Raw genomic sequence first — 14,155 nt, 5'->3', positions numbered from 1 at the left:
GGAGGGATTTTCTTATGAGGAGAGTTTGGGTAGGTTGGGCCTGTACTCACTGGAGTTTAGAAGAATGAGAAGTGACCTTATTGTGAAATATAGGATTCTCAGGGAGTTTAACAGGGTAGGTGCTGAGAGGTTGTTTCCCCTTGTGGGAGTCTAGAACCAAGGGCATAATCTCAGAGAAAGTGGTCACCCATTTAAAACAAAGGAGGAACATCTCCTCTCACAGAGGAACGAATCTGTGGAATTCTTGACTGCAAAGGTCTGGGTCGTTAAGTATGTTAATGACCCAGTATGGTTAAGTATGAATAGAGGGATACAAACGGATGGTCGAGTTAGGGACACATGATCAGTGCAGGCTTGGAGGGCCGAAGGGCCTGTTTTTGTGCTGTATTGTTCTTTATGTTCAAGACTGGGATAGACAGATTTTTAAATTAGTAAGGAAATCAAGGATTATTGCGATAAGGCAGGAAAATGGAGTTGAGGGTTATCATATCGGATCAGTCCTGCTCTTTTTGAATGGCGGAGCAGACTCTATGGGCTAAATGGTCTAATTCTGCTCCCTCATCTTATGATTTTGAGATGAAATTACTTCACCCAAATGTTTGTGAACCTTTGGAATCCTCTCGCCCAGGGGAGTGGATGTTCCATCATTGAATATATTTAAAGTGGATATAGACAGATTTTTGGTCTCCCAGGGAAGCAAGGGATCTGGTGAATAGGCAGGAAAGTGGAGCTGATACCCAAGATCAGCTGTGATCATACTGAATGGCAGACTTTCTTCAATTTTTTTTGTAAAACATCTTTGTAAAATCGTCTTCTAGTAATAAGACATCGAATGGGTCTGGAAGCGTCCCTCAATTTAACTTACTACATTATATATACACAGATGCACCATAAACATATCATACATAAAATAGCTATACACACACATGTATGTTTATAGCACACAAATTGGTGTAAAAACTAGCAAATGCAGCTTGAAGGAATACTCAATGCCAAATAAACCAACGATAAAGGACAGGTCTTCCGATGCCAGAGTTGGGGTAAAGCAGCTAGTGCTGGAATGAATGGAGCAGGGAATGCGAGTGAGTGAAAGGCCGCTTCTTGCTGCACTGAGCGGGACCCGGCCCGGCCCGCTCCCCGGGCCTAAACAAACCGCCCAGCCTGGGGCTAACTTTCACCTGTCACACTTTCAAATGGAAAGTGCCAGGCAACCCCTTGGTTGGGGAAATCATCTTTTCCTGCCATACCTGTGCCACCATCTCCTTCCTTCCTTCCTTCCTCCCCGGTGTCTGGCTGATATTCCCAGCTGGACACTCCCTGGCTCCCCTGGACACTCCACAGCTTCACATCGTCTCCCTTGGTAACTGCAGCAGCCTCAGTGCCGTTCCCTTACCAACCAGCGAGCCCGCCCGCCAAGCCCAGCGCGCCTGCGCCAGGCACTCGGGCACAAGTCCTCCCCGGGGCAAGTGATCATAATACGCTTGCGCAATGCCCCCGGGCCCGGGTGCAGAAGCGCTACAGTGCGCCTGCGCACAGCCCGGGCCCAGTGCAGAAAAGCTATAGTGCGCCTGCGCATGCGAAGGGGCGCCACAGAGGGCCTGCGCAAAGGTTCGGCCCCCAGCCGGACAGCAATTATGCGCCTGCGCAAAGCCGAGCCCGGGCACAGACAGCCAGAGTGCGCCTGCGCCATTCAGCAGCGCGCGTGCGTTTCCAGCTTTCAACATTGTTCTGACAGGATCAAAGAAAATTATTATCATCGGATAGCGAGGTAGAAAGTGAAATATTGCTGAAACAAGTGATACAGCAAGGCATTGGGCTGAGAGCTTGGACGATGCTGAGAGAGGGAAATAATGTCCAGGAATATGCAGCTGCTGCGGCCTGTTAAATGGTGTAAATAAGCTGATGTGTGATTAACAGCATTGACCGAGTTCAAATGTTTTTATTTGTGTGTGCCAACACCATCCAGCCCCGTTCATCAAAGGGAAAGAAACTGAATAAAACCACCTCCACATCCCGGGAGGATGTCAGATCGCAGCCGGAGCCCTGTTTCGGAACGGGGGGGGGGGGGGGGGTCAGACCTGTCCAATGTCCTATCCATGGGGGGGGGGGGGGGCGGTCAAACCTGTCCAATGTCCTATCCATGGGGGGGGGGGGGGGGGGTCAGACCTGTCCAATGTCCTATGTTGTGGAGATGCCGGCGTTAACCACAGGGGGGGGGGGGGAGGGGCAGGTGGACACAGTTACGTCATGGAGGACTGGGAGGAGGATATGCGCATGCGTTGCATTCCCCCTCCCCCTCCTTGTCTGACTGACCAATGCGAGTTGAGGAAGGAGCGAGTGGGCGGGGCAATGACGCCAGTGAAGAGCGAGTGGATACAAAGCGAGGGGAGCGAAGGGTGAGGGGGACTGGTATTGGGCAGGCATGGAGGGGCATTGCATGGGGTACAGCCCCTGGCAACACAATACAGCATCTGCAGTTTTTAAATCAACTCATTAATTCTTTATTTTTGCACTGAATCATGTTGATCTGTGGTGTGAGTTTAATGTCCAAATAAGTGAAGGAAGCGGAGAGGCTTTTTTTTAAATATTTAAAAGCATCAGCAATGCCAGGGGGGAGAGGAGATGCTTCCTTTGTTAGGAGGAGGTCAGCCAGCGTGGGACCTGTCAATGTGGAGAAGCATACCCAGAGAGAAGAGGACCAGGATGAGGACGGTGATGAGGAATTCCGGGATGAAGGGGTTCCTTTCTACATAAACCGAGGGGGACTGCCGGTCGATGAGGCTACCTGGGATAGGATGTGGAAGCATGTTGCTAAGATCCACCCTGAAGGAGAGAAGATGGTGCAAAGAATTCGGGGAATGCCGTACCTCCCCAAGGTGATTTCTTCATTCCAACTTTGAAATTGTGCGCTTAATATAGCTTTCAACAGCTTAAACCTACCAGTGGGCTTGTGAATTAGTGTGACCAGTGGTTTGGATTTGCATACTCGATGAACAATCCAAGCCACATTATTAGGATGGATGTTTTGAATGTTAAATTGTGGTGTTCAGTTTTAAGCTACTTTAGGCTGAAACAAAGCTTTAAGCTTTTGAGTTTTTTTAAATGTTCAAATTAAGTGACTTTTCAGCTTTGTGTTTGATTTACTTCAACTGCTGTGAGGTTTTTAAATTAGATATCTTTTGAAACTTCCCAGCTTAATTAGAAGCTTTGTGTCACCGTCATGTTGAAGATCTGTGCACAATACAACCTGGACTCTTTACGATCTAATGTATTATACTTTTCCTTGGCTCCTAGCCAAGGGCATTCTGGTATGCCTCGCCCTTCTTTTTGTTTGTCCTCCCTCTTTTATAAAGTGGTACCCTTTGCTGACTCCCACGGTAGTGAACTGCATAAGGGAACTTTGTGCGTGCAGGGTTGTTGATGTACCTGCTGTGCTCATCCAGGTATTATGTCGTAGTGTTTGCTGTTGATTTCTGGATTGAGTTCACAGTTCAATCCAGAGAACAAAAAAATGCAGATCTTTGTGCGATTTTCTCATGTAATGTGTGTTTTTGTGGATGATAATCGGTATACACAGAGAAGATGGAAAACACCCTCAGATACAGGAACACCCAATGCAATCTGTACTTGTGTAACAAAAGAAATCCACTTGTGTTCTGCTACTCACCTGATGATGAATTCGGTGGCACTTAGCATTGCAATTGTTAGAATGTCTCTAACTGGTCAGTTCAGTGAAAAGAACAGGGTATTTTTATGAAAACAATTATTTGCAGGCCTAGGTGTTTATTTTAGACTGGACACTTAATCTGTCCACCTGGTTCAGAACAACAATCTGAACGCCATGTACAAGTCAGGAAAGTATGTACAAAATATCAGACCAAGCCTATGAACATCGTGTCCCGTTTAGATCACTACATTCAAGCACTGGAGGCAGTGCAGTGATGAGCTACAAGACTAATTCCCAGTGTCAAAGATCTGAGTCAGGACAAAAGGTTGGACAAACTTGGAGTCTTTAGCCTGGAAAGTGAGGTGCTCGAGAGGTAATTTTATGAGTGGATGTAAGATAATTAAATGAATGGAAAACATCAATTGAAATTTTCAATCAGAATATTAACAGCTTGCAATTACATAGTGCCTTTAATGTAGAAGCATGATCAGCCAAAAATACACAGCAAGCTGAAGAACATGGTGACCTTAAAGGAGAGTTTCAGAGGAGGTGAAGGAAGGGAATCTGAGAACATGAGGCTCAGATGCCTGAAATTATGACTGACAATATGGTGTTATTTTACAGAGGACTGCTTAGAAGACTAGAATTTAAGGGGCATAAAGTTCTGATGGTGGTGATGGGAGGAGATGGTGCAGTGGTCTGTAGAAGGTGACAGGAATAGGAAGGGGCAAGACCATCAAAGAATTTAAATGCAAGTGCCATCCAAACCTGCAGCCTCAACCGCCAAGAAGTAAGAGGGCAGCAGATATGAGAACACCCACCTGCAAGTTCCTCTCCAAGCCACCCACAATCAGGAACGCTCTTAACAGCACTGCGGGTATACCTACACCGCATGGACTACAGTAGTTCAAGAAGGCAGCTCGCCTTCATCACCTCAAGGATAATTTGAGTTGGGCAATAAATGCTGGCTTAGCCAGTGACGCCAACATCCCTAAAATGAATCAATTAAAAATAAATAAATTAGAGATTTTGGCATCAGGAATCAGTGCAGATCAGCAATCACTGGGATGACTCAAGAGTGGGATTTTCCTCAGGATAGAGCAGTAGACTTTTGGATGAGCTGAAGTTTATGAAGACTGGTGAGGACCACATGAGCTGAGGCAGGGTTGGAGGTGAGATGCCTATTTTTAATTCGTTCATGGGATGTGGGCATCATTGGCGAGGTCAGCATTTATTGCCCAACTCGGGCGGGGAGAGGGCCTGTGTAGATCTGTCAGAGATTTGGTGCGGATTCAATGGGCCAAATGGTCTCTTCTGTACTTTGTGGATTCTATAATCTGGAGTGGCCCATCTTCACACAAGAAAATCCAGGTTGACACCATCGAGATTCTGCGGACTTGATGCTTTATTTTGTATCAACCATCTCTGCAGAGAAACTCTTACCTATTTGTGTGTAGTGTATGTGTGCTGGGGGAAATCTTTGGGAAGAAATAGGTAGTTATACTTCCCCATACTTGCAACCTGTTAAAAGAAGTTTTGTTTATAATAAAAAATCATTCTGATTTTATTGAAAGAAACCAGGTTCAAGATACTTCTACTTTTGGGGAGCAGGCGAGAAGGTAAACATTGGCTGTTTTGGTGAATAATTGGACTTGAATAAATTGGGCATGAAAGTTACTTGTTAGCCTGAGCCTAGATATTGTCCAGGTCTTGCTGCATTTGGACATGGACTGCTTCAGTATCTGAGGAGTCGTGAATTGTGCTGAACATTGTGCAGGCATCAGCAAATACCTCCACTTATGACCTTATGATGGAAGGAACATCATTGATGAAGCAGCTGAAGACTAGGACACTACCCTGAGGAACTCCCTACAGCGATATCCTAGAACTGAGATGGTTGACCTCCAATAACCACAACCATTTTCCTTTGTGTTCAGTATGACTCCAACCAGCGGGGAGCTTTCCCCTGATTCCCATTGACTGATTTGAGGAGGTCGAAGTGGCTGTATTTATGCTGGCGAGAATGTTTGGTCAGAAGCTCAGTTCAGTGTCCTGTGACAGTGGCTGGGGAGGGGATTGGAATTGGAGTTTGAGGCAGAAACCAAAGACTTTGGTCTTCTCTTTAAATTCAATTGCTAAAGTAGCACAAGGGGACTTCAGTCCTAAAATTACATTTTACAGGTTTGAGATAATATCTGGAAATTGTTTGTGCAAAAAGAGGTTGACACACAGAGTGGACTGTCCGAGACAAACACTCCTGCTGGCATAATTGAACAATAACTGTAGCCAAAGTTCACCTTGGATTTTTACCCACTGATTGTCTATTTGTTTACTCGTAGCTTTTTTTTATTTGATTACATTTGAGATCATGTCAGTCTTCAGAGATCTGAAAAAAAAATCCTATGTTTTTTTAAAATGTTGCTAGACTTTTTTTTTCCTTTCATCCTCTTTGAAGGAATTTAATTTCTGCTGCAGTATAGTCTTTGGATCCTTTAATGGCCATCCTTTGTTTTGAGTTGACTAAGCAGCAAGAAACTAACTGACTGTGGGAGCATTACAGCCAGATCCAATCCTCTCCCTCCTTGATCAACATCCACACAAGCATACTTTCTACATGTGGGTGGTTGCAGGAGAGTGATTGGTAAGAGAATCAAGGTTGATCTTTTTTCTCAGGCCAGCATTTAACCTCTAATGTCCTGAAAATCCACTGATTACATGTTTTTGACTAGCAGCCTAAGAATGGATTCAATTACATGATTTGCGTTCATTTATTGCAGGTCTCCAGGTAAATTAGTAATTGTATAACTCTAACTGGCACAGCTAACGTGCTTCCAAAGATGAAATTGCCTCATTCTACCCTTAACTTAAGTTTCATACTCAGCCTGATATCCAATTGCACACCCTTTTAGAATTTAACTCCACTACCTTACCAGATAGATTATTCCAAATGTTACCACTTCAGCAAAGAGATTTTTGTCTCTTGCAACTTGCCTCTATGCAGTTCCAGTTAACATAACAAGTCACTTCAAAATTGGAAATAGAAAATTGAGATTGAACTGTGGAAGGAGATGTTCAGTGGCTTATTGGGTAGCACACTCGCCTTTTAATCCTATGGAGTGTGGTCTCAGTCCAGAGGCTTGATCATATAATCTAGTTCAGCAATGGGGGAAATGTTGTTCTTTCAGAGGTACCACCTCTCCACGGATGCACCTGACCTGCAAAGTAACTAATTCTCCCAACTGCATTATGTAGTCATGATCAATCACTGCTATTTGTGGGAGCTTGTGATGAAAATTAGCTGGCACATTTCCTTCAGTACAACAGCAACTACACTTAAATAAAGCATTTAGAACATATTGAAGATGCTGGAATGGGAGGGATTGGGAAAATGTGTTTGCAGTGGGAGTTGGCCGTGCACTCGAAGATGATCTTGAGGAGGTGATTTTGGATAACAAAACTGAAAAATGTCAAATTTTTGTTCGAGGATGACTGTAATCCATTCCCCAGGTATGTTCAAATTTGCAACCTTCTGCTTTGAAGAAATACTAATAGGGGACAGTACAAGGATGAGGGCAGGGACATACTAACAATGGAGCATTTCTGTACCAACAATTCAGTTCTTTTCGCTCAGTGATGTATGAATGAAGAATTGCTTCCCAGTTCTGCTGTTTATACAGAAAATCCACTGTTTATTCTGACAACAAAGGTTATATTTGGATAGTGGGAGAGTATTGTCCAAGATTTCATGGTCCCCATACAGATAGTGAAACACTCAGAATGCTAAGTGCACACAGAGGAAGATGGTTGCACAGATATCTATTCTATTTGTTTTCACTCCCCTTCTCACTGAACATGCCAACTATTGCTTGTGTACAATTCCATGAGCTCCCTTTCAAATACCTCCAAGTCTCCATTTTATCTGTGCATCATCTTGGGGAATGAGTATTCAAAACTTATTCAGCAGTTACAATTAAACATGAACTTAGCAGCTCGGACATGATGGGCCAAGTGGCCTCTTTCTGTGTCATAAACTTTATGATTCTACATTTATACTTACCTATTCACATGCACTTTCTCTTATTCTTTTTTCACAGGATGTGGGTGTCGCTGGCAAGGCCAGCATTTATCACCCATCCCTAATTGCCCTTGAGAAGGTGGTGATGAGCTGGCTACTTAAACCTCTGCTGTCCATGTGGTGTAGGTACACCCACAGTGATGTTAGGGAGTTCCAAGATTGTGAACCAGTGACAGCGATATAGTTCCAAGTGATGAAGGTGTGTTGTTTGGAGGGGAGCTTGCAGGTAGTGGTGTTCCCATCCATCTGCTGCCGTTGCCTTTCTAGGTGGTAGAGGTCACAGGTTTGGAACATGGTGTCAAGGGAGCCTTGGTATGTTGCTGCGGTGCATCTTGTAACAGGTACACACTACTGCCATTGTGTGTCGGTGGAGGGAGTGAATGTTTGAGATGACTAAGTGGATGATTAAGAACCCTGCTTTTCTTTTCCTTCCTAGTGCAAGGGTACTAATGTCATTGTAACTCAACAAATATTATGGATTAACCTTGGAATATTCTGTATGAATTAATACCACACACTGCCATTATCCATTGCAACATTGGAGAAACTCCTGAATGTTTGTTTATATATACATTTTTTCATATTTCCTATACTCTCAGGTTCCGATGCCATGTGTGCCTACATTTCAGCTGTCCACGCTTGTCCCTGACCGCCTGGAAGCCATACAGAGATACACCAGGGAATTGCAGTATCCTTTAGATCATCAGGAAGGCTACGGTCCATTAATGGGTTCTTGGTTTGCAGGCAAAGCATCTCTGCTATCAGATAATGCAAGATGCTAAATGCATTTTGTTTTTCTTTGTAAAGCATTGCCTAGACTGCTCCACATATTCCCGGAACATAATGCCTGAAATAGGTCCTGTCATCTTGTTCTTAAAGAAATATCACACGTGGTCCTGCCTTCGAGGGTGTATAAAAGGAGTAGCTCTTGTATATTCTTAGTTTGCATTAGTGTACAATGAAACAAAAAATGTGAGCAGCCCATCCCTATATTGTTGGATAATGCCCCTTTTTTATTATTCCTGTTTTTGCAGTGACAATATTTTCTTTAACCTAGTTTTTATTGCATCAAAATGTTTAAGCGCTTCACATCGTGAATGTGATTGTCGTGATGTAGGCAAACATGGCAGACATTCAGCACACAGTAGCCTCCCATAAACAACCAAGGTGAACAAAATGTGTTTTGAACTCCGATCTGTTGCAGAAATCTGCTGAGGCACAATGGTGTCACTCTCTTATTCAATGGTTTGGTTCTGACAGTTGAATCTCGCTGCCCTATCTCTGGTAGTTGGAACCAGATCTCTAACAAAGAAACTCACTTGTAAACTGGACAAGATCTCTTTGTGTTAATGTCTGAACTACTTTAATCTCTCTCTCTGTGAAATCTGCTCCATGGCAGAGTATTCACTTGCAAGTGAAGAGGACTGGAATTGATACCTGCTATTATGACGGCCACCGGAGACTTTCGCTAGATCTCCCCATAGACTTCATAAAGTACAAGATCTTTTATTGATCAAGTGGAGGCTTGCTCAATAGGAAGCCCCTGCTAGGGGCTTTTAAACCTGTTATTTCACCCGGACCATGGTTGTAGGTCCCGAGGTGTTGAACTAGCTCACCTAGCTGTGAGCTACGGGAATGGGGTCTTTCTTGGTACATAATAAAGGGTGCTTGCTGACACAATACTGGTGTTTTGCTGAATTACTACACCCACACTCTCCAATTCTCTTAATCAAAGCTGAGCGAGACAGATTTTTTTTACCTACAAGGAAGTTGAGGATTATTGGGGAGCAGGAAAGTGCTGTTAAGGCTGGAATCAGATCAGCCATGTTATTGAATGATGAAGTAGGCTCAACAGGCTGAATGACCTCTTCCTGTTTTATGATCAAACCGGACTTGGTTAAACACTGACAAGGCAACATTTCACTTAATTTGTTATTATTTTTGCACTAGATCAAACCTGTTGAACGCTGAGTATCGTGAGAGACATTTGGGGTGGAATTTAATGCCCTCCCCCCATGTCAGGTGGCGGATGGGAACCCTGCTGCTTCCTCGCCTTCACCATGATTGAGCTAATGGTGAGAAGGCCAGTGGACAACCTCCCTGCCCTGCTATCAATTGAGACACTACAGTGGACAATTAATATCCACTTAAGGGCCTCATTCAGCTACCACTGATATTAATCCAGCAATGGGCAGGGGGCACACCATGCAGGGAACATGGCAAGCAAACCTGTGAAGGGTAGAGGGAGGCATAGGAGTGTGGCAAGGGCCAGGGATCAGTGCTTGGGGGAGGGGTCCTCTTGCTAAAGGGTGCATGATTTGAGGAACTAGCATGAAAAGGGGAAGGACCCTGAGTACTGACCTGTGAAGCCCCTTTCTCCCTGTGATCCAGTGACAATAGTAAGCCCCAAGTAGGTACAGTACAGGCAGTAACCACTATCTCTGTGGTTGCGCTGCCAAAGAGCTCTAGTTCTATTTGGCTGGCAACTTTCGATGAATGGGACATATACCCTTTTGTCCTTGATCCTGGGGAAGGCCCGCCACTGTCCAGTTAAGTGCCTGATTGATGCTCATTACAGGAGGCCTTCCCGCTCACTGGCAATGTAGGGCTTTCGCTTGCTCTCTAATTGCCTCCTGCTTCCATTAAATACCACCATTGGGATAGTTTTTTATTGAAGAGATCATAATGATCTCAGTGGGCTTCTGGGGCTTCCCCTCAATTGCATCTAATACTATTCACTTCAACCACTCTGTGGTTGCAAGTCCAACGTTCTTACCACTCTTCTAAATTTCCTAATGGATTTCTTGGTGAATATCTTCTATTGATGGCCTTTAGATATGCTCTTCCCACAAGAAGAAACATACTCTGTATCCATTCCATAATTTTAAAAACTTCGATTGAGTCACCCCTCAGCCTTTTGTTCAAGAGATAAAGGACCCAGCCCTGTCAATCCTTTCTTGATATGTCCAGCCTCACATTTCTGCACCTTTAGCATTGTCTCTATGTTTGATGACCAGAATTACAAGAAGTATTCCTGAGTGTGGTCAAACCAATGTTCAATACAGGTTTAACATAAGTTCTCTACTTTTCAATTCTGTCCCTCCTAGAAATGAAGCCAAGTGCTTGTTTTGTATATGTGGCCTTGCCAACCTGTGACACAACTCTGAGCAATTTTGTGTATTTGTATTCCAAGAACCCTTGTTCCTGTACTCCACCTAGACTTGCCCCCTCCAAGTACTAAGTGATTATTCTTTCTCACAACACGCTACCTAAAATTTACCTGTATTGAACTTTTACATCAATTAGAAATACTACATCACCATTGTCTCCTCTCTCTACCGCCTCAACAAATTCAGTAAGATCGAGCAAGATTTTCCCCTTTGCTGAATATTCATAGTTATATTTCTGATTTCCGCATGTTCCTCTAGTCTCTCTTTTAGTAAGAGTTCCATTATTTTTTCCGACCACTGATGTTAAGCTGACCGGTCTATAATTCCCCAGACATGTTCTGTCTGCCTCCTTTAATGTCGGATTTGCATGAGCTGTCTGCCAGTCCTCTGGCATTACACTTTTTTCGGACAATTATTAAATTCATGCTTCTGCCGTCTCTTCCCTAGATTCTTTTAAAATATCCGAATGCAATCCTTCCAGACCATGATACAAAAAAAAACCTTTTTTATTTTAAATGCAGTCATCTCATCATTCAATGTCTTGTCTACCTGTTCTATTGAAGCAAAATAATTATTTCACATTTTTGCCATCTCCCTGAAGTTACCCGAGGCATTATCTTGTCGATCCTTTAATGGTCCTATTCCTATCATAGCATTCGTTATTAGTGTATCTTTAAAATATTTTAATATTTCATGGTCCTTGATTTAATTTCATAATTGCTCTTTGCCTTGCTAATTTTTTTATCTAGACTTCTCTCCGAATCTCTTCATATTCACTTTAAAGCTGTCTACTTAATTAAAGTTATCTCTTTCCAAACCCTGAATTATCTCTTTTATTCCCGGTTTGAGTTCACTTCCCAGCACTGTCTGTGTGGAGTTTGCACATTCTCCACGTGTTTGCGTGGATTTCCTCCGGGTGCTCCGGTTTCCTCCCATAGTTCAAAGATGTGTGGGTTAGGTGGATTGGCCATGCTAAATTGCCCCTTAGTATCAGGGAGACTAGCTAGGGTAAATGCATGGGGTTATGGGGGTCGGGCCTGGGTGGGATTGTGGTCGGTGCAGGCTCAATGGGCGACATGGCCTCCTCCTTCTGCGCTGTAGAATTCTATGATTATATCTTTATCCGCGGAGTCCCACTAGCTTTTTCTTTTTAATGGAATCTATTTTCCTGCACTTTTTGGGAAACATTTGAAACAGTGCTTTGACATTGTTTTTGGCATCATTGTTTGTCATCACAGTTATCCATTTTATTTTCCCTAGTTCAGGCTGATAGGCTGGAAGAGTTAGATGTTCTGACGGAAGATGTATTAGCAATTTTGAAAAACCTGAGGGTCGATAAGTCCCCTGGGCCAGATGGGATATATCCTAGGATTCTTTGGGAGGCAAGGGATGAGATTGCAGAGCCTTTGATCTTTGGGTCCTCACTGTCCACGGGGATAGTGCCAGAGGACTGGAGAGTGGCGAATGTTGTTCCTCTGTTCAAGGAAGGAAATAGGAATGACCCTGGTAATTATAGGCCGGTTAGTCGTACTTCGGTGGTCGGTAAGTTAATGGAAAAGGTCCTGAGGGATAGGATGTATGACCATTTGGAAAGATGCAGCTTAATCCGGGATAGTCAACACGGATTCGTGAAGGGTAAGTCTTGCCTCACAAATTTGATTGAATTCTTTGAGGAGGTAACTAAGTGTATAGATGAAGGTAGAGCAGTTGAAATCGTATACATGGATTTTAGTAAGGTGTTTGATAAGGTTCCCCATGGTCAGCTCATGAAGAAAGTAAGGAGGTGTGGGACAGAAGGAAATTTGGCCGATTGGATAAGTAACTGGCTATCTCATAGAAGACAGCGGGTGGTGGTGGATGGAAAATTTTCAGACTGGAGACCAGTTACCAGCGGTGTACCACAGGAATCAGTGCTGGGTCCTCTGCTATTTGTGATTTTTATCAATGACTTGGAGGAGGGGGCTGAAGGGTGGATCAGTAAATTTGCTGATGACGCCAAGATTGGTGGAGTAGTGGATGAGGTGGAGGGCTGTTGTAGGCTGCAAAGAGACATTGATAGGATGCAGAGCTGGGCCGAAAAATGGCAGATGGAGTTTAACCCTGATAAGTGCGAGGTGATTCATTTTGGTAGGACAAATTTGAATGTGGATTACAGGGTCAACGGCAGGGTTCTGAGGAATGTGAAGGAACGGAGAGATCTTGGGGTTCATATCCACAGATAAGAACATAAGAACATAAGAAATAGGAGCAGGAGTAGGCCATCTAGCCCCTCGAGCCTGCCCCGCCATTCAATAAGATCATGGCTGATCTGACGTGGATCAGTACCACTTACCCGCCTGATCCCCATAACCCTTAATTCCCTTACCGATCAGGAATCCATCCATCCGCGCCTTAAACATATTCAGTGAGGTAGCCTCCACCACCTCAGTGGGCAGAGAATTCCAGAGATTCACCACCCTCTGGGAGAAGAAGTTCCTCCTCAACTCTGTCTTAAACCGACCCCCCTTTATTTTGAGGCTGTGTCCTCTAGTTTTAACTTCCTTACTAAGTGGAAAGAATCTCTCCGCCTCCACTCTATCCAGCCCCCGCATTATCTTATAAGTCTCCATAAGATCCCCCCTCATCCTTCTAAACTCCAACGAGTACAAACCCAATCTCCTCAGCCTCTCCTCACAATCCAAACCCCTCATCTCCGATATCAACCTGGTGAACCTTCTCTGCACTCCCTCCAATGCCAATATATCCTTCCTCATATAAGGGGACCAATACTGCACACAGTATTCCAGCTGCGGCCTCACCAATGCCCTGTACAGGTGCATCACAATCCAAACCCCTGTACAGGTGCATCAAGACATCCCTGCTTTTATATTCTATTCCCCTCGCAATATAGGCCAACATCCCATTTGCCTTCTTGATCACCTGTTGTACCTGCAGACTGGGCTTTTGCGTCTCATGCACAAGGACCCCCAGGTCCCTTTGCACGGTTGCCACTCAAGTGGATAGAGCTGTGGAGAAGGCCTAATGTGTTAGCGTTTATTAACAGGGGGTTGGAGTTTAAGAGCCGTGGGGTTATGCTGCAACTGTACAGGACCTTGGTGAGACCACATTTGGAATATTGTGTGCAGTTCTGGTCACCTCACTATAAGAAGGATGTAGAAGCATTGGAAAGAGTGCAAAGGAGATTTACCAGGATGCTGCCTGGTTTGGAGGGTAGGTCTTATGAGGAAAGGCTGAGGGAGCCAG

At 44.2% G+C, this 14,155-nt stretch overlaps 2 protein-coding genes across 6 annotated transcripts in view; one reads left to right on the top strand and one right to left on the bottom strand.

Moving 5' to 3' along the window:
- The window catches only part of ttll5 (tubulin tyrosine ligase-like family, member 5), a 340,921-nt gene extending 339,457 nt beyond the window's left edge, over window positions 1-1,464 (bottom strand). For all 5 annotated transcript variants that reach the window (XR_013500071.1, XM_078234550.1, XM_078234552.1 and 2 more), the window contains exon 1: window positions 1,248-1,464. The gene's annotated coding sequence lies outside the window, so the exon portion shown is untranslated. The remainder of the gene's footprint in view (window positions 1-1,247) is intronic.
- An 855-nt stretch (window positions 1,465-2,319) lies between these two features.
- The window catches only part of vash1 (vasohibin 1), a 32,404-nt gene continuing 20,568 nt past the window's right edge, over window positions 2,320-14,155 (top strand). The window contains exons 1-2 of the mRNA XM_078234558.1: window positions 2,320-2,876; window positions 8,342-8,430. Of these exons, the coding sequence (XP_078090684.1) occupies window positions 2,604-2,876; window positions 8,342-8,430 (362 nt within the window). The 5' untranslated portion in view covers window positions 2,320-2,603. The remainder of the gene's footprint in view (window positions 2,877-8,341; window positions 8,431-14,155) is intronic.

This window comes from Mustelus asterias, chromosome 18, assembly GCF_964213995.1.
Source record: "Mustelus asterias chromosome 18, sMusAst1.hap1.1, whole genome shotgun sequence".
Lineage (NCBI taxonomy): Eukaryota > Metazoa > Chordata > Chondrichthyes > Carcharhiniformes > Triakidae > Mustelus > Mustelus asterias.
This window is presented reverse-complemented; position numbering and strand designations above follow the sequence as displayed.